The sequence below is a fragment of the Meles meles genome, chromosome 16, assembly GCF_922984935.1.
Source record: "Meles meles chromosome 16, mMelMel3.1 paternal haplotype, whole genome shotgun sequence".
In the NCBI taxonomy this organism is placed as follows: Eukaryota; Metazoa; Chordata; class Mammalia; order Carnivora; family Mustelidae; genus Meles; species Meles meles.
In genome coordinates this window covers 43,973,218-43,991,154 of record NC_060081.1, presented here as the reverse complement: position 1 = coordinate 43,991,154, position 17,937 = coordinate 43,973,218, and the positions used below count along the sequence as shown (strand labels likewise).

Sequence of the window (17,937 nt, the reverse complement as noted above, 5' to 3'; positions counted from 1 at the left end):
TGGGAAAATATGCAATTCCTCATATTCTCCTTAATATATCAATTAAAATAATTTTTTAAATAATAGAATAGATTTTCTTATAATTCATTGTAATCCTTTTGAACATAGTAAACCTTTTTGAATATATGCATCTGAGTTAAATGATTTTTCTGATATCAAAGTAATACATAACCATGAATAGAAAATGTAGAGGAGGGACGCCTGGGTGGCTCAGTTGGTTAAGCTGCTTCCTTTGGCTCAGGTCTTGATTCCAGGGTCCTGGGATTGAGTCCCACATGGGGCTCCTTGCTCGGCAGGGAGCCTGCTTCTCTTGCTGCCTCTACCTGCCTTTCTGCCTGCTTGTGTGTACTCTCTCTCTCTGGCAAATAAATAAAATCTTAAAAAAAAAAGTCACTTTCTCTCTTAAAAAAAAAAAAAGAAAAAAAAATGTAGAGGAAAAAAGCCCAGTGAAGTATTTTTAAAAAGAAAATAGTTACAAATAATACCACCACTTGAGATTACCACAATTAAATTAAATTTTTTTTAAAGACTATATTTATTTATGAGAGAGACAGAGAGCAAGAAAGCACAAGCAGGGGAAGAGGGAGACGCATGCTTCTCACTCAGCTTAGAGCCAAACGAGGGGCTCATCTCAGGACCCCACGATCATGACCTGAGCTGAAGGCAGACGCCTAACCAACTGAGCCACCCAGGCCCCCCTAAATTAAATTTTAAGGTGATGAAACATGGATGATCTATTTCATGATTTTTTTTGGATTTTATTTATTTATTTGAAAGACAGAGATCATAAGTAGGCAGAGAAAGAGAGGGGGAAACAGGCTCCCCGCTGAGCGGAGAGCCCGATGTGGGGCTCAATCCCAGGACCCTGAGATCATGACCTGAACTGAAGGCAGAGGTTTTAACCCACTGAGCCACCCAGGCACCCCTATTTCATGATTCTTAAAGCAATGAGTTTTAACCCTATATTCTTGCTTGGCAAATTGACAAATCGAAGCTGTTCATTGATATTAAGAGTGAATATTTCTAATTCTGAATTTTTGCTTCCTGCATGAGAATCAGAGAAGTAAAAAATATATAATTTATCTACTTTTAGCTGGTATAATATAATATCTTATTGGATATCCTCTACTGTATGACTCAGTTTTGTTTGCTATTTCCTCAATTTCCACCATGTTCATGAAGACGACTCTGTTAGTTAATAATTCTCATTATTTGGAAGCTATTGTTTCTTTCTTTAAAAAAAAAAACATTTTATTTATTTATTTGTCAGACTGAGAGAGAGAGAGAGTGCGCACAAGCAGGAGGAGTGGCAGGCAGAGGCAGAAGCAGCCTCCCCGCTCAGGGACTAGATCCTAGGACCCAGGGATGACCTGAGCTGAAGGCGGACACTAAACTATCAGAGCTGTCCAGGAGTCCAGAAAGGTATAGTTTCTTTGAAAATCAATACAATAGATTCTGTTCATAACCTTAAATGCTTTTGTTGTCCTTATCAAAATTTCCTTTGATTTGGAATTTTGTGGGATGAACCATTCAAGGAACATGAAAGAAATAATTATGCCTCTTTCCCTTTATTCAGCTGCCCTTTATATGTAGCCTGAAATTACATTTTCCCCTGACCCCTCAAAGCTGCTTTATAATATGGGTTCTTCTCTTTTGCATTTTTCTTTAACTCAGATCTTTACTAGTCTTCTGGCACTCCAGGCTCTCCATTTAATACATTTCAGTATTTCTCTTCTTCCTTTTCCCCCCAGAGATAGGTGTCTTCATTCTCTTCATTTTTTCCTGTCTCTGTCCTTTTCATTCTTTTTCATTGCCATTCATAGTATACATCCAGCTTCTTTAGCTACACTGCTTTTTGCTACCTTGTTCTTATAGTTTCCAGCAATATTTCTTAAGAGTGCAGGTAGGATTCCTGTACCAGGGTGGCACAAACAGCCTGAGAAGAAAGATGGTCACCCAGCCTATTAACCTATTTGCTCTCTATTAGAGGACTCTGATCAATATAGCACGTGGCCAATCCTAGTCACAGATTGAATTAAGCATTGTTTGTAGCATAGAATCTCTTTGACTAGTTGTTCTTGTACAAGGAGACAAGTCAGTTATAAGCAAACTTGCTATTGGAAACAGACTTTTCTATAGGGTTGACAGGGGTCATCTGAGCAAAATTTCAGAGCAGAATCCAGCAATCCAGCTGTAGTACTAGACCAGGATCTTGCAGGCACCCGACTCATCCAGATGTTAACACCTTGGTCACTAGTTTATGGAGAGGTCATGAGGGAAGGGGGAGTCCAAGCAAGGAATAAGGGTGTCCAGGATGTCAGGGAGAGCATAGGAGCTGTTTGGGACAGAGACTTTTTGCCACCTTGTATTGTAGCATTTCAATAGGCAGTGTGACTGGGTTTTGCATATCAGGTCAATGTCAGCTTTCCAGATGATAAGTTTGTCCTCACTCATATTCTATCTTCTTACCCTCCTGAGACCCAACACACACATATGTCAGACAGATATCCCCATTTTACAATGAGAAAATTGAGATTCAGAGAGGGCAGGCCATGAGTGTTGGAACTGAGATGTAAAGCCAGGGACTGACTGACTCCAAAGCGAAGCCATTAGGACTAAAATCATTACACAACATTATTCATTGATGTACTTTAATATCTCTAAGGGATAGTGCAGATATTATTCACTTCTTGCAGGAAACTTATAAAGTAGTGTGACCTTATCAACAGTTCCCTTTGCAGGTCTGGGAAACCTGAGGTTTATAGAAATGACACTGAAAGAATGAACAAGATGGGAAGCTCATTAGTTGTCCAGCTTTCTGATTCCAGCTTTCCAATTCCAGAACCCCTATCTGCTACCACGACGTGCTACTCTGAAGTCTGTAATTGTACATTTTAAGGATATTGTCCCAACAATGCCTGCTTGTCTCTACAAAGATGGCTGTGATAATACATAGCCAGTGGTCATCCATTTAGAGTTATTCTTCCTAGCACTGGATTAGCACTCAGCTAATGACCTTCTCCTATCTGTTTCTCCTTAAAATCAATGGCAAGCATTTGCTGGCCAATTACCTGGGATTAGAGGGCAGTCAGTGGCCATGCCATGGAACCACATTAATTTGAGAATGGGGAGTGATACTCTGACTTTGGCCCTGAAATCCAGGTGTTTTATGTACCATTTGTGTTAATTTGGAATTTCTTTTCTGGGAGTAGTGTTTTGACCTTTTATCAAATACTTTTATTCAGATACAGACAAATAAATCTTGTATATTGTCTATATCCAATATTCTAGACTAGGTACAAATGTCATTTTACCTAGAAGCCTTCTTCCTCTGCTCTAGGCAGAACCTGTTAGACTCTTTTCTGTGTCTAACGCAGTTTTTAACTATAGTCTACCTTAATTGTGCTGCAATTATGTGTTTATACTTCAGATTGACCCATAAGGACTGTAACCTATTAATCTTTTTCTACTCATCAACTTAGATTATGTTTGGCACATTGTAAGTGTCAACAAAACAACTGTTGACTTAATTAACTAATTAATACTCCCACTAAAAAATAAAGTACATGTTCACTAGTTTAGAAAGGAATGCCTGGGTGGCTCGGTGGGTTAAAGCCTCTGCCTTCGGCTCGGGTCATGATCCCAGGGTCCTGGGATCGAGCCCCACATCGGGCTCTCTGCTTTGTGGGGAGACTGCTTCCTCCTCTCTCTCTGCCTGATTCTCTGCCTACTTGTGATCCCTGTCAAATAAATAAATAAACTATTTCTTTAAAAAAAGAAAGGAATTCTGAAATATCAGTTATAGTGCTGGATATGATGGTAACATTTAGTTTGTTTTGGAATTTTGTGTTTGGACAATGGAAGGTTTAAAAACTCTCATATTTTATTATGACATTTATAAATCCGTTTACTCCTTTGTAAATATGCTGTTTTGTATTTAGTTTCAAAAAAATTCCCTGGGGTAAAAAATAGTATTCAACAACTTAATTAAAACTATACAGATATTTAAGATGGTGATATTGAGGGGTGCTTGGATGGCTCAGTCAATTGAGCATCTGACTTTTTTAAAAAAGATTTTATTTATTTATTTAACAGTGAGAGAGGGAACACAAACAGGGGGAATGGGAGAGGTGGAAGCAGGTTTCCTGCTAAGCAGGGAGCCCCACACAGGACTAGACCCCAGGACCCTGGGATCATGACCTGAGCCAAAGGCAGACACTTAAGAACTGAGCCACTCAGGCACTCTGAGCATCTGACTCTTGATTTCGGTCCAGGTCATAAACTCAGGATCATGAGATCAAGCCCTGTGTGAGGAATCCACTTCAGTTTCTTTCCCCCTTGCTCCCTGTTTGCTCCTCCCCTGCCTCAAATAATCAATAAATTAATCTTTAAAAAATACAACGGTAGAGGGCACCTATTGCATGGGGCACTGGGTGTGGTAGTTAAACAATGAATTCTGGAACACTGAAAAAAAACTTAAAAAATAAATAAAAATTAAAAAAATACAATAGTGATGTTGATCTGCATATATCTACATGGCAATTTGTTTATAATACATTATTAAGTGAGTAAAGAGATTAGGAAATAGCAATTAAAGTATGATCTCATTTTTGTAAAAAAGAAATTCTACATAGTAATAGGAAAAATTCTAGAAGAGTAATATTTATATCCTTTCTTTACAATGAATGATGACAAATTTCCAGGTATGGAATTAACCTTTACATATTATTTTAATCCCCACAATAATTCTATTTAATCATTCATCATTGATTGGTTCAGCAATCAATGTATATTTCTTGTCCCAAGGACTGTGCTAAATATTAGATACAACTGTGAACCAGATGGACACAGTATCCAGTGTTTTATATATGATAAAACCTAACCCTACAGATGAAAATTAGAGAGGTTGTCTCACTGATCAGAGGTTTGCTGGTCTAGCTTTGGTTTCAACTAAGTAAACACAGAGATTCATGAGGCTCCCAGAGGTTCCAGTTGCCACCTGTATATTCAGGTGGATATCGCACAGGAACTGCAGTTTCCCAGTTTCCCAGGATAGTCCTCCCGGGGCCATTATCTTTGGTCCCTCAGATGAGGCCTCAAAGAGGTGAGATCCACAGTAGGTGGGTGCAGGAGCCCCAACCCCCAAGTAACTGTTCCATACGTGTGGTATCCAGGGTTCTCCTAGGAATTACTACCACGATCAGGTATTTATAGTTCATTACAGTTTGCCCCAGTGCGATGGAAGTTTGTCAATCCGAAGTCATTTCAATCATAAGCAATGCTACCTGGAAACACACTAAATGTTTTACTACTATTAGATTATGAGGGAAAAAGAATCAGAGAGTGTAGGAAAGGATCCTCCTGTGGAAGGGGAAAGGATTTCCTTAAGGAGGAATCCAATAAGCAAGTGGCAGAATGGATTTGAACTTCAGTCTGACTCCAAAGTCTAGCTTCTGCATTTTCCTCTCAGAGATACCAAAAATGATCTCTGGGAGGAGAAGTTCCAGACAACTTTTATTTTTTTTCGTCATACTTTCTGAATTCTCAGACATTTTTTTGTCATGAGCATGAATTTCTTTTGTAATCAGAAATAAATATTTTTATTAAAAAGACTAACAACATGAAAACATGCTTTTGCTATAGCATTAAGTGAAAGTAGCCAGAAACAAAATGATATATGCACTTGCATTGTGATCAGGATGATGTAAGAAGAGAGATGCCTGAGGAAGAAGCTAAGCAAAAATATAAAAGAGTCCTAACAATAATTGAGTCAGAATGGTTGGCTTGTGAAGGGCTTTATTTATGTATATATTTATTTATTTATGTATGTATGTTTCTGTTTTCCAGATTTTCTATGAAATACTTACATTATTCTTGGATTAAATGAAATGCATTCAGTAAAAGAGAAAAGAAAATATATTTAGTTTATAAAATGTTTGATATGTAAAAACCAGGCAAACATCATGTAAGGTCATAGATTTACTCTGTGGGTTTTTTTTTTTTTTTTTTTTTTGTATAGGTGAATATATTTAAGTAAAATTTAATTATGTTAGGGGTTCAGAGTTCTTAAATTATTTCTAAATACACCCATGGACATAAGATGGGAAGCTGAATTAGAGAGCAGTTCCATTCCATTCCTGACAGTCACCCATATAACTAGAAGAATTTGCCCAGGTCTCTTGCTGTGTCCCCTCCCTGATCCCACTATTTCAGTGTTACTGTAACTTCCCTAGGTCTGGGTTCATGCAGTAGAATGGGAATACTATTGCTAAACTCCTTTCACACGTTATTTGTCTATAGTTATTTTAGGATGTAGCTACGTAAGGCTTACTTTTCTTTCAAAACTCACATTTTGGGCTTTATATGATCCTTCTTTAGCTAGGGACTCATATAATTGGATAGCTGCTGTTATGTTTTGCATGCCAAAATTTCCAAATAGCAAAGCATCAGCCATTTTCTCCATAGCTTTCATGTTTCCCATGTCAGCTGCTTTGGCAAAGAATACGTAGGCTCTGTTTCAAAAATATGAAGGTAGAGGTTTGATTATCAAAAATGTTTTTCTGTTCCCTCCTTCACATTACTTCTCTCTAGCAAGTAGGACCAAGTTGTTATTGCTACTAATAATACAGTTTAGCTAAAGTCCAACACATCTACGAGTCAGTAGGTTTTTTTTCAGCCCTACCTTATCTAAGATTATAATTTCAGATATATCTGACAAATAGTGAAGCTGGTGAAAGGAAGAAATATATAGGATACATCATGCCTCAAGCTTATTCACCAAGTGAAGTGAAAAATTGAGACACTTGTCCTAACATAGTGAACTCTCCCATGACCACCCACATTATATGAGTATTTGTTTAACAAAATGAACTCTGAAATATGAAACAAGGTAATAAAAAATAATCAAAATTGGAGTGTCACTTCTAGAAGCTACTACCATGAAAACAAGAGTCCCTTTATATTCTGAAATAATTTTCTAAAATAGAACATATTCCTCAGCATGCAAAGTCAGGCTGTGTGGAAAAACAATAACCAAATAAAACCCAATGGTTATTAGGGCTCTTAAGTCTTGACTGTCTGGTTCAAAATCTGGGTCCACCACTTACTAGTTTGAGAGCCTCAGGCAAGTTATTTAACTTATTTTTGCCTCTCTCATCTATGGAGCGGGGATAACAATAGCCCTTACTTCATAGGGTTGTTGGGAAGATTCAATGAGATAATCCATGAAGTGCTTGGCATAGGATCTGGTACATAGCAAGCACTCAATAAATTTAGCTGCCATTATTATTATTTTTAGGACTACTGCATAAATTCCAAAGTTTTATAGCATGGTAATTGTTCTGTAATTAGTGGGTAAATGGTGTGAGAATTTAATGATTATAAATATAGATGCCATAGGATGGCCTTACATTGCATTTTCTGAGTCCCACTCAGAAATCATCTGGACCTGATCTGCCTAACAGGTAGTAATGGAGAGCCTTGTAAGGTCAAAACTTGTGTCAGAGACAGAGTACTTTTGGGATTTATATTTACTTTTTAAAATAAATTTTTAAAAAAGATTTTATTTATTTATTTGACAGAGAGAGAGATAGCGAGAGAGGGAACACAAGCAAGGAGAGTGTGAGAGGGAGAAGCAGGGTTCCCAGTGAGCAGAGAGCCTGATGCTGGGCTTGATCCCAGGACCCTGGGATCATGACCTGAGCTGAAGGCAGACGCTTAATGGCTGAGCCACCCAAGTGCCCCAGGGGATTTGTTTTTACTTTTATAACTTCCTTTTTGGTAGCAGTAAGAACAGAAAGCATTAACCTCTACCAGTGACCTTGACTCAAATACAGGAACAAATACACAAATCTATCCTTGCTGCTCAGAAGGCTCAGGAGACTCAGCTTTATGTACTGCTTATCCATGCTGATGCTAAAATAATTTGCTCTTGGTGGCTGGAGCAGAAAAGAATGGGCTCAGACTGTTATCCACATAGGCTTTAGGGTCTTGGATGGCAACACAGAGAATAGACTCCAGTGGAACAAAAGAAGCCAGGAGGTCAAGCAAGAAATTAACCATGGTCAGAGCAAGCTAATATTCTAGGGACCAGAAGGCAAATAAAACAGAAGGTCTAAAAGTCAATGAATGCAAATGTCTGGCATTTGGAGATAGCTAGAAATCAGACACAGACTCCCTGAAGTTATTCTGCCACATGGTTTGCTTCTGCAACCACATAGCCTGCTGGGATTAGAAGGGCACCCACATGGACCAGGGCAGAGAGATCTGATGGGCTGCAGGAGCCAGCAGTATATACATTCAGTGATCCCAGGACGCAGCAAAAGTTTGTAAAACCAATCCATCTAGGTGTCTTTAACTCTTAAGGGAGGAGTAGATACCTCAGTCCCTTGTCGTGAAAGTCCAAGCTGATATAAGGAATACTAGAAACAGAATCCAGCGCTGAAGAAAGTTGTTGGTAAATTAGGTAGGATTAAGATCTGGGCTGTAACCCCCAAGGGGGAAAAAGTAAGAGAAACTGGGAAGAATTAGCAGATCCCCAAAAGAAAGTTCAGTTAGATATCTGGGTAACTCTTAAAGTACCTGGTACTGGATGCTAAGGTGGGTGCTAGGGAAGGAGGAGACTAAAGGCATCTCTAGAACTCATCAGAAATTTGGTGTAGAGCAGGAGCTTATCTTCAGATCTTCTTTGCTTGTGTTGCAGGGGGGTGTGGGGGGGTAATTCTTAATGACAGCTAACCCTGGTTATCTCTGAGGCTTCTTGACTCCTGTAGACAAGTCTGTGTCTCCCTGACGTATTCTTGCTTAACCTCTGTACTTCTAACAGCACTGACTTGTTAAACAATTTATAGCTGAATGAATGAATGAATGAATTGGGTCATGATGTGGATGAGCCAAAAGGACTAGTAGCACCTCTGTCTTATACAAGAAGTGGTGAAGCAAAAGGACACAGGATTGAGGAATGAATGGGAGAGAAATGATTCCTCCGTAGTCAGTAGGGTGTTCATTTTTCTTTCCCCTGACCGGAATCTTCAAGATGGTTAGACTGGGTGTAACTGGCTTAAGAGAAGAGCAGACTGTCTTGATATTTGGAGGAATTTCAGTTTCCCCACAAATTCCTGAAATCTCTTGCTATGAGCAGATTTGGTTTCAGTTCTCTGTCAACTCAGACGGGTCAGGGGACTCAGCATTATGCACTCTCTCACATACCTATGCTACGGCAGAAATAAGCTGCTCTTGGGGTACTTGGTAGACTCAGTTGGTAGATTATGTGACTCTTGATCTCAGGGTTGTGAGTTCAAGGCCGATGTTGGGTGTTGAGATTACTTAAAAACAAGATCTTAAAAAAAAAAAAAAAGCTGCTTTTTTGGCACTCTTGGGCAAGGATATGCTGGGCAAGAACAGCCAGAGATTGAATCACACCTAGGTGGCATAAAGGCTCCTTCACTGCTGGGTAGTCTGCTATCATGGTTGGGTTTTCTCCCCATTCTTTAAGCCAAAGAGGAAGGTACCCATCAAGGTTAAGTAGATAGTTACTTGGGAGCTTCCAAGAGTGCTTTTGCCCCATTCCACTGAATCTCGGGTTTCCTTGAATTTAAAAGGGCCTACTCAGGGATGCCTGGGTGGCTCAGTTGTTAAGCGGCTGCCTTTGGCTCAGGTCATGATCTCAGGGTCCTGGGATCGAGCCCCACATCGGGCTCTCTGCTCAGGGGGCTCTCTGCTTCTCCCTCTCCCACTCTCCCTGCTTGTGTTCCCTCTCTGCCTGTGTCAAATAAATAAAAAAAATCTTAAAATTAAAAAAAAAAAGGGCATACCCAGTGGGCCCCTCATCTTGAGTTTATCTGCTATAGAGCTAATCTGAAACCTAATCCTAACCCTTTCCAGAATTTCATTATTCTTTCATCTAGCTGGTCTGGGTTGAGAATTCTCTATTCTTACTCATCCATTCAGTGAGCACCTGAGTAAGCAGACTTCCTTATCAGGCTGGATTATATTTTGGGGGTCTGATTAAACCCCATCCTCATCATGGCAGCCCCCAGAGATGCTCAATATGAAACCCAGGTTTTGCAGGGGATGGTTTCCTCTGCTCTTATAAGGAGCTTCTAACTTAACTTCCCTTAGAGAGCTGACCAACTCCTTTACTTCCTCCTTCTTGTCACTTTGGGAGAATTATAGAATATTTTTGACCTTCTATTTCCTCCTCTGAAATTTGGGGATAACAATTTATGATTCACAGTATCATTGTGAGCAATGAATGCTATTCCACACGTAACTGCCCAGAACAATAAATAGCACAAAGAAGGCACTTAATAAATGGAAGTTCTTCATAGTTGAAATGCCCCTTTGTTCTCTATACTTTTATGCTCTTCTGGGAAGCTTTAAGCTTTAAGAAAGAATTCAGGAACTCTGCTGCTGCCCTGCCTAGGATAGCTCCCACAGCACTGGGATGCTTCCCCCAGAGCAGCTATGCCTGATCTGTGTGCAAACAAAAGTTCTCTCCTTGTTGGAGGTCCGGAGCCCATTCTTTTTGTTACTGCTTCAAGACACACTTGTTTTCTTCTCTCCCATACTTTCTGCTTACCATTTAGAGGACTAGAGATAAAGATAAATGCTTATCTTCTGCTTATTATATGTTCAGCATTGTTCTAAGATCCTAACTGTACTATCCAGAACACAAGCAGGTTAAGTAACTTGCACAGGGATTACACAGCCAGTGAATGGGAGAACTTGGAGTTGATCTCAATGAGGTTTTAATTATGATGAGGGGTGACCTCATGTTGTGTCCCTCTACTGGGGAGACAAGATATTTCTGCCTCCCCTTTAGACAAAGTAGACAAATGAGTGCTCAGACAAATGAAAAGAGAAATGATGAACATGGAGTGAGACCATGTGGCCACGCCTGGTTACTTCCCAACTGTGTGTTTGTGATCACCTCACTTTAACATCCTTGAATCTCTCTTCCTAACTGTTTAAAGGGGTGGGGCGGGGGGAATGAAGTTCTTCTTAACTCATAAGGCTGTTTGGGGGATAAAATGGAATCACATACATGAAAGTGCTTTGAAAACCATAAAGTACCCTACAAATGCTGAGTTAGGCAGAATAAAGCATTCTAGGGATGCCTGGGTGGCTCAGTCGGTTGAGCAGCTGCCTTCGGCTCGGGCCATGATTCCAGCATCCTGGGATTGAGTCCCACATCTGGCTCCTTGCTCAGCGGGGAGTCTGCTTTTCCCTCTGCCTCTGCCTGCCTGTGTTCTCTCTCTTTCTGACAAATAAATTAGTAAAATCTAAAAAAATAAAAATAAAAAATAAAGCATTCTAAAACAAACTGTCTAATTCAAGTAACATGTCTTATTTCATTTGAAATACTAATAAACTCATAACAGAATATTTTTGCCTGAATACTCAGATTAGTGCCTTAATTCTGCATTTCACTTAAAGTGCTGGGACCACAATTTCACATTCAATTTGGTTTGTTTAGGTTGATAATTTTAGGATTCTTTAAACATCAATTGATCCTTTTAAAAACAAAAACTTAAGGGCAAATAAACTTATTTGTTGTCCCAATAAGCTTTTGACAAACTAGATTTTGGATTGCTCTTTTTTCTTAGCCAGGAATTTAAGTTGGCTTAGGTAACTGGACAAAGACTTACTGTGCTTTTTGTTTTTGGCTTTTGGACTGCTGGAGAATCTTGATGCCCATCTTAAACAGCTGGTCTCCTTCATCTGTGAAATTTTGCTTTGCTTGCTTTCTTACTATATATGGACAAACAAGGAAAAATAACATTATTTGTATGTTTTATATTTTTAAAATAATGTGCTGCCATATTAGTTTGGGTTTTGCTCATGAAAAGGTTCAGATGAGCCTCCCCAAAATGTGCCACTTTGGCATGTGGATTATTTTGACCTGAATCTAATCAAGGCCAAAAAGACTCAGGAAGAGCTTTTTTACCTCCTCCTTAATTTCCTCTAAGAGTTTAGATGGACAGCCTGGTCCAGGAAGAGAGTTATCAGCAGAGATAAATATGAAGAGTATGGGTTAGGTGTGGTAAGGTGAGGGGAGGTTGGCAGGGCATATTTATTCAACTTTTTCTCTGCCCTAATGTCTCTGCATGGTATAACAATCATTTGTTTACCAAACATTTGCTCTTCCCATCTTCCTGTGAGTTATCTTCCCTCTCTTTGAAGCTCCAGACCCTTACCTCCTTCTTAGCTCAAGATGGCATATAAGGCTCAGGGCACCTGGGTGGCTCAGTGGGTTAAGCCTCTGCCTTCAGCTTGAGTCATAATCTCAGGGTCCTGGGATCCAGCCCCACATCGGGCTCTCTGCTCAGCAGGGAGCCTGCTTCCTCCTCTCTCTCTGCCTGCCTCTCTGCCTACTTGTGATCTCTGTCAGGTAAATGAATAGAATCTTAAAAAAAAAAAAAAAAGATGGCATATAAGGCTCAATTTCCCACATATATGAAATTAAATTTGTTTTTCTCCTATTGATCTGTCTGTTGGGTCCCCCAATAATGGGTTCCCCAACAATGGGTCCATGATTAAAGGAGTGAGACTGACACAAAGCAAAGGTCAAGCAAAATTTTATTTCTCGCCAAGCATGGAGAATCAAACCTACCCGCCAGGGCCACACCTCTTACAGAGAGGGCGACCCCTCCCTGCCTCAGAGACTAACTTTTATAGAGCAAAGATCACGTGGTTGAGCCTGGCCACACACAGGTGGCCAATGAGATTGCAACACACAGAGAAAGCTGCACAGTCATGCTAGGTCACACACGGGTGGCCAATTGAATTACAATTCACCCCATAGTAGCTATTTGAACTAGCCTATCACCTTGGTCAGAATTGGCCCAAAGTCAGGGCCCATACTCCTTGGTAGCTAGTGAGACAGTATGCAAGCTTTACTGATTAGATGTCTCTACCTGACCCGACTCATCCCTGCATTCGGGCTGTTATCTCCACCTGACCTGATCCACCCTTGTATTTGGGCTTTGTTACCTGGGATTGGTTTCTGGACTTGCTTTTAAGTAAGTTCCCCTTTGGGGGAGTGGGGCAGGGTCAGTTTATGTTTTACTGCATAAACAACAAAATGGCTGTTCAACCGAGGTGGGGCTGCTCTGGCTAAATAGGCCCTTACACTGTCTTATATCAATTTAATTAATAAAGCAGCCAAAGAACCTAGAAGGGTAGAGGGAAAATGTTTCCTCCTTTATGCTCTCCTTATTTTTTAACCTCTGCATTTCAAGAAGATCACCTTGCCTTTAGTCAGAATGTGGAAGCTACTACAAAAACTATCCTCTTCCTGTCTTTGTGAAAGTGTCTGGAGGTTGGAGGAGATAGAAAGATGCTTCTGATGGTAGGAGGGAGAGAGATGATCCTAGTATGGGAAAGAGATGCAAGTTTCTGCAAATACAAACTGGAAAGCAAGGCCTCTAGGGAAAGGGGCTGCTTGGTATGCCCTAAAGAAAGGATCTTAGACACCAAGATCTCATCTCTCAGATTCCTTTGTCAGATCATTGACCATAAACCTTAAAACTATAAGATTCCAAGACAACATGAGGACCTGAGAAATGGGCATCTCCTAGAAAAGTAGTGTACATCTAGGATTGGAGGAGAGAATCTCCCTGAAAATTTTGCTCTCCCCAAGGCTCATTCTTCCTCCCTGACAACATTTCTAAGACCTTGGGGAAAACACACAGAAAGAGTACCAATAACAACTTGCCTTTTGGGGATGGGGATACAGAATTAATTTTTTAGGATTTAAAGAAATTAAAGTCATGGAATTTTACCTGCTACAATAATAGTATTTCTCAGACACTTGTATAACACATCACAATTTTCAAGCCATTGTTATCAGTTTACAGTGTGGGAAGCTATTTGGAGGAAGAGTCAGCTTTACAGCCCTCATTCTACCCCCAAGTGAACGTGCACACCCCCACCCCAATACATTCCACATCACAGCACAGTGCCTCTTGAAGTCCATTATGACACTCAGTGAAACCTCTGATTAGGTGAACCATGCCTGAAACCATTTTAAAAGAGGCATTTTGAGATTTGATGCCTCATTAACAAGACCACAAAGATCTTTAAGTGGTTCCTGTTTTTCTTCTTCCTGACAAACCACCAGAGTTGTTCTTTTTTAAATTAAAAAAATGTTTTTAACTTAAAAGTTAATTTGCAATTATTTTGAATGCTTCAAGTTATCAAATCAATTCGGTGACACCAGACACTTTTAGCATCTGATTTCTGCTTTGAGTTATATACTATCTATAGTCATGATTAGAGAGGAAAAATAATGTGAATAACCTACTAATCTGTGTTTGGAATAGCAACTGCTCCTATTACCATGCTTTCAAAGAGCAAGAATACATTTTGAAAGGTTGTCTGTGCATGCATATACATATGAGACATGATTTACACTACAGATTTCTACTCATGGCTTTTACTTTAATTTGTAATTCTTTTTTTGGCTTCCCAAATGTATTGAAATACAAGTTTTCCTTACTATAAGAGTGCTCAACTGTCAGATAAAGTTATCTTGACAGCACTTTAATTTCCTTTTTATGGTTTAACCATTTCCAAATTTGAGGAAAGCATAGTTAGGAAATGACTTGAGGAGACCATTCCGAGCTTGCTTATAAAAGACCTTCCTGAATCTGGAATCCTCTGAAGAGCCAGCTAGTGGATGCCTGTGTTCTGTACTGATAAAGGCTCTAAGCTGACTGGGAAAGTGGTGGGAATGACCCTCAGGAGTAAAAGAGTGCAGAGTAGGTGTGCCAGAGCAGTATTTCATACAGCAGCAAATATGGGAAGTGCTTCAACTAGATGAATTTGTATTTCAGTGTTTGTCAGAGACATATTTATAAGAGTTCTTGACATGTTATTACTTCTGCAGTCTTAATTATTATTTCATAACTATCTTGGATGCTATTACAGGATGAATTGTGAAGTCCTAATTCCCAGTATTTCAGAATGTACCTTTATTTGGAGATAAGATCTTTAAAGGGATAATTAAGTTAAAATGAGGCCATTAGGGTGGGGTCCTAATCCAATATGACTGATGTCCTTATGAGAAGAGAAAGAGACATCAAGGGGCATACAGCACTAAGAAAAGGTCATGTAAGGACATACTGAGAAGGTGGCCATCCATAAACCAAGGAGAGAAGCCTCAGTATGAAACCAAACCTGCTGACACTTTGATCATGGACTTCCAGCTCCAGAACTGTGAGAAAATAAATTTCTGCTTGTTAAGCCATCTTGCCTGTGGTATTTAATTATGATACCCCTAGCAAAGTAATACAGATGCCAACTCTGGATTGCCTGGAAAACAAGCTGCTCCTTCTCCCTGTGGGAAGGGATATACCCAGCTCAACTTCCCATTAGATCAATGGCTACCTTTTAAAAACAGGAAGGACTGTAATTTCCCATGGTCCTCCAATGTTTCCAGGTGCTGGACATCTGACTTTCCCAGGCAGCTGGGTACCCAGCCCACCTCTGACAAGCTCACTTTCTCATGATTATACTCAAGGTAGGCAGTTTAGTAGGCAGACCTTCCATGTGTCCAGCAATCCTGGAACCCAGATCACCTCTCTGTGAGATGATGGCAGAACTGGGATTCTATGCCATTTCTTGCAGACCCTCCTAATGGAAATTTCTCTAATTGAATCTATCCCTTAATTCCTGTTCCTTGTTGTTGTGGAATTCATGAAGAATAATCCTCTTATTAAAAAGAAAAGAAAAGAAAAGAATCCTCTTATTGATAAGGAATAGAAGCAAAGCTTCAGAACAAAAATGGGCCCACTTGCTTACTGCAGGAATTAATGAAAAAGAAAAGAGCTGGAAACAACTTATTCTCTGTCATTCATACATTTACTTGTCCATACATTTACTTGTCCATTACTTGTCCGTACATTTACTTGTCCATTTACTTGTCCAATTGATATGAATTGAATACTTATCATGTGTTAGACACAATGCTAGATGTTGTATTTCCAAAGATAATGGAGACGCTGTCTCAGCCTGGCAGCAGACACAGAGTGGTTTCCCCAAAATTACAATGCCATTGTAAAATGGTAGGCACTCTGTAATAAGGCACTGTGGGAGTACAGGAGCCTTGTTTGTTTGTAAGCAATAGAAACCTAATCTGATTGACTTAAGCAAAAGGAACTTAGTAGGAGGTTGTTGAAATCTCATAAAGTCAATGGGGTCAGTCAGGAATCAAAGCTCTGGAAGCAGAGACAGATGCTGCTACAGGACGGATTGAAATCCAATCCTTTTAGGATCTTCCCCTCTTTACTGCAGACTCCATGATGATTCTGATGTGTCTAATTAGGGAAGATAAGCCTTCCTATCACGTTCCTATAAGAATGTGTCCAGTGGGGAACACTTAATTCCTCAAAAGGAATTTGGGACGGTGAGAAAAGTAAAATGGATGATGGGAATCTGCCAAACAGCATACGCCCCCTTAGGCACCCTACTCTCACTAAGGGAGATAAAGAAATCTTCACAAATGAAAGGACACTTTAGATAGTTCTTGAAAGGTAGATAGGAGTTTTTCAGGCCAACAAGACAAAACTGGCATTCCATTTGGAGGAAGCAATCTACACAAATGAACCATGGATATGAAACGATAAGAAGGGGGTGGTGTGTCCTAAGTAAAGGGCCGGGGTGCCTGGGTGGCTCAGTTGGTTAAGCAGCTGCCTTGGGCTTAGGTCATGATCCCAGGGATCAGGGGATTAAGCCCCATGTTGGCGCCCTGTTCAGTGGGGAGTCTGCTTCTCCCTCTGCCTCTTCTTGTTGCTCATGCTTTTTCTCTCTGTCTAAAATACAATATAGTACAGTACAATACAATACAATAAAACAATGAGGATTTGAGGGTCATGTTTGGCCATGTGATCCAGGCTCCCTGTGGGAGTAAGTGATACTGAGGGGAGTGCACAGAGAGGGAAAAGGAAGTGGGGGAAGGGAACTGAGGTCACTGTGAAGGTGAAGGCAAGTTTGTAGGAAAAAAAGAAGGGGCAGAAGTGGCAGGAAGGTGGTTCTGGTCAGACAATTATTTTTGAATTTGAAATTATATTGGTGAAATACCTTTGCATGTGGTTGGTAAATGACTGATGAGAAATAGAAACAAAGATTATTGGAACTGAGAAGGTCTAGCAAATAAGACAAAGTCTTCCATATGGACATTTAGCCCTGCAGGGTACTGGTGGCATATGGCCATTAACTTACTGATGTGAGGGTAGCAGCCTAACTCCTTGCCTATGGAAAGAGGGGAAATCCTCTAAAGCAATTCACTTTTATTTTTTTTAAGATTTTTAAATTTTATTTATTTGACAGCAAGAGAGACAAAGAGAGAGGGAACACAAGCAGGGGGAGTTGGAGAGGGAGAAGTAGGCTTCCCACTGAGCAGGGAACCTGATGCCAGTTTCCATAGGTCCCAGGACGCTGGGATCATAACCTGAGCTGAAGGCAGACACTTAACGACTAGAGCCACTCAGGCACCCCACTTTTTTTTTTTTTAAGATTTTATTTATTGAAGAGAGAAAGCATTAACGAGAGAGAACAGAGCAGGGGAGGGGGCAGAGGGAGAGGGAGAAGTAGACTGCCCAGCGAGCAGGGAGCCTGATATGGGGCTTGATCCCAGGACCCTGAGATCATGACCTGAGCCAAAGGCTGACAATTAAGTAACTGAGTCACCCAGGTGCCTCGCAATTCACTCTTAAAGCCCTAAATTTCTCCTGAAACCCTCTCTTTGCCCAACTCCTTCCCTTGCTCTATCCTGCACTCTTTACTCTCTTCTATGTTTCACAACAAAATCCTAAACAAATACCATTTAAATCATCTAAAAATAACAAAAGGAAAAAGAACAATAGATTCATGATTTTGAATCTCAAATTATAGTTACCTCAAAAATGACATATAAAGTCTCATTGAGAGTTAAAG

At 40.1% G+C, this 17,937-nt stretch overlaps 1 protein-coding gene across 4 annotated transcripts in view; it reads right to left on the bottom strand.

Annotated features, from left to right (window-relative positions):
• The window catches only part of SEL1L2 (SEL1L2 adaptor subunit of ERAD E3 ligase), a 119,925-nt gene that overhangs the window by 47,017 nt on the left and 54,971 nt on the right, over window positions 1-17,937 (bottom strand). For all 4 annotated transcript variants that reach the window (XM_045981194.1, XM_045981191.1, XM_045981192.1 and 1 more), the window contains 2 exons: window positions 11,649-11,751; window positions 6,350-6,512 (listed from right to left, as the gene is read on the bottom strand). In XM_045981194.1, coding sequence (XP_045837150.1) covers window positions 6,350-6,512; window positions 11,649-11,751 — 266 coding nt within the window. The remainder of the gene's footprint in view (window positions 1-6,349; window positions 6,513-11,648; window positions 11,752-17,937) is intronic.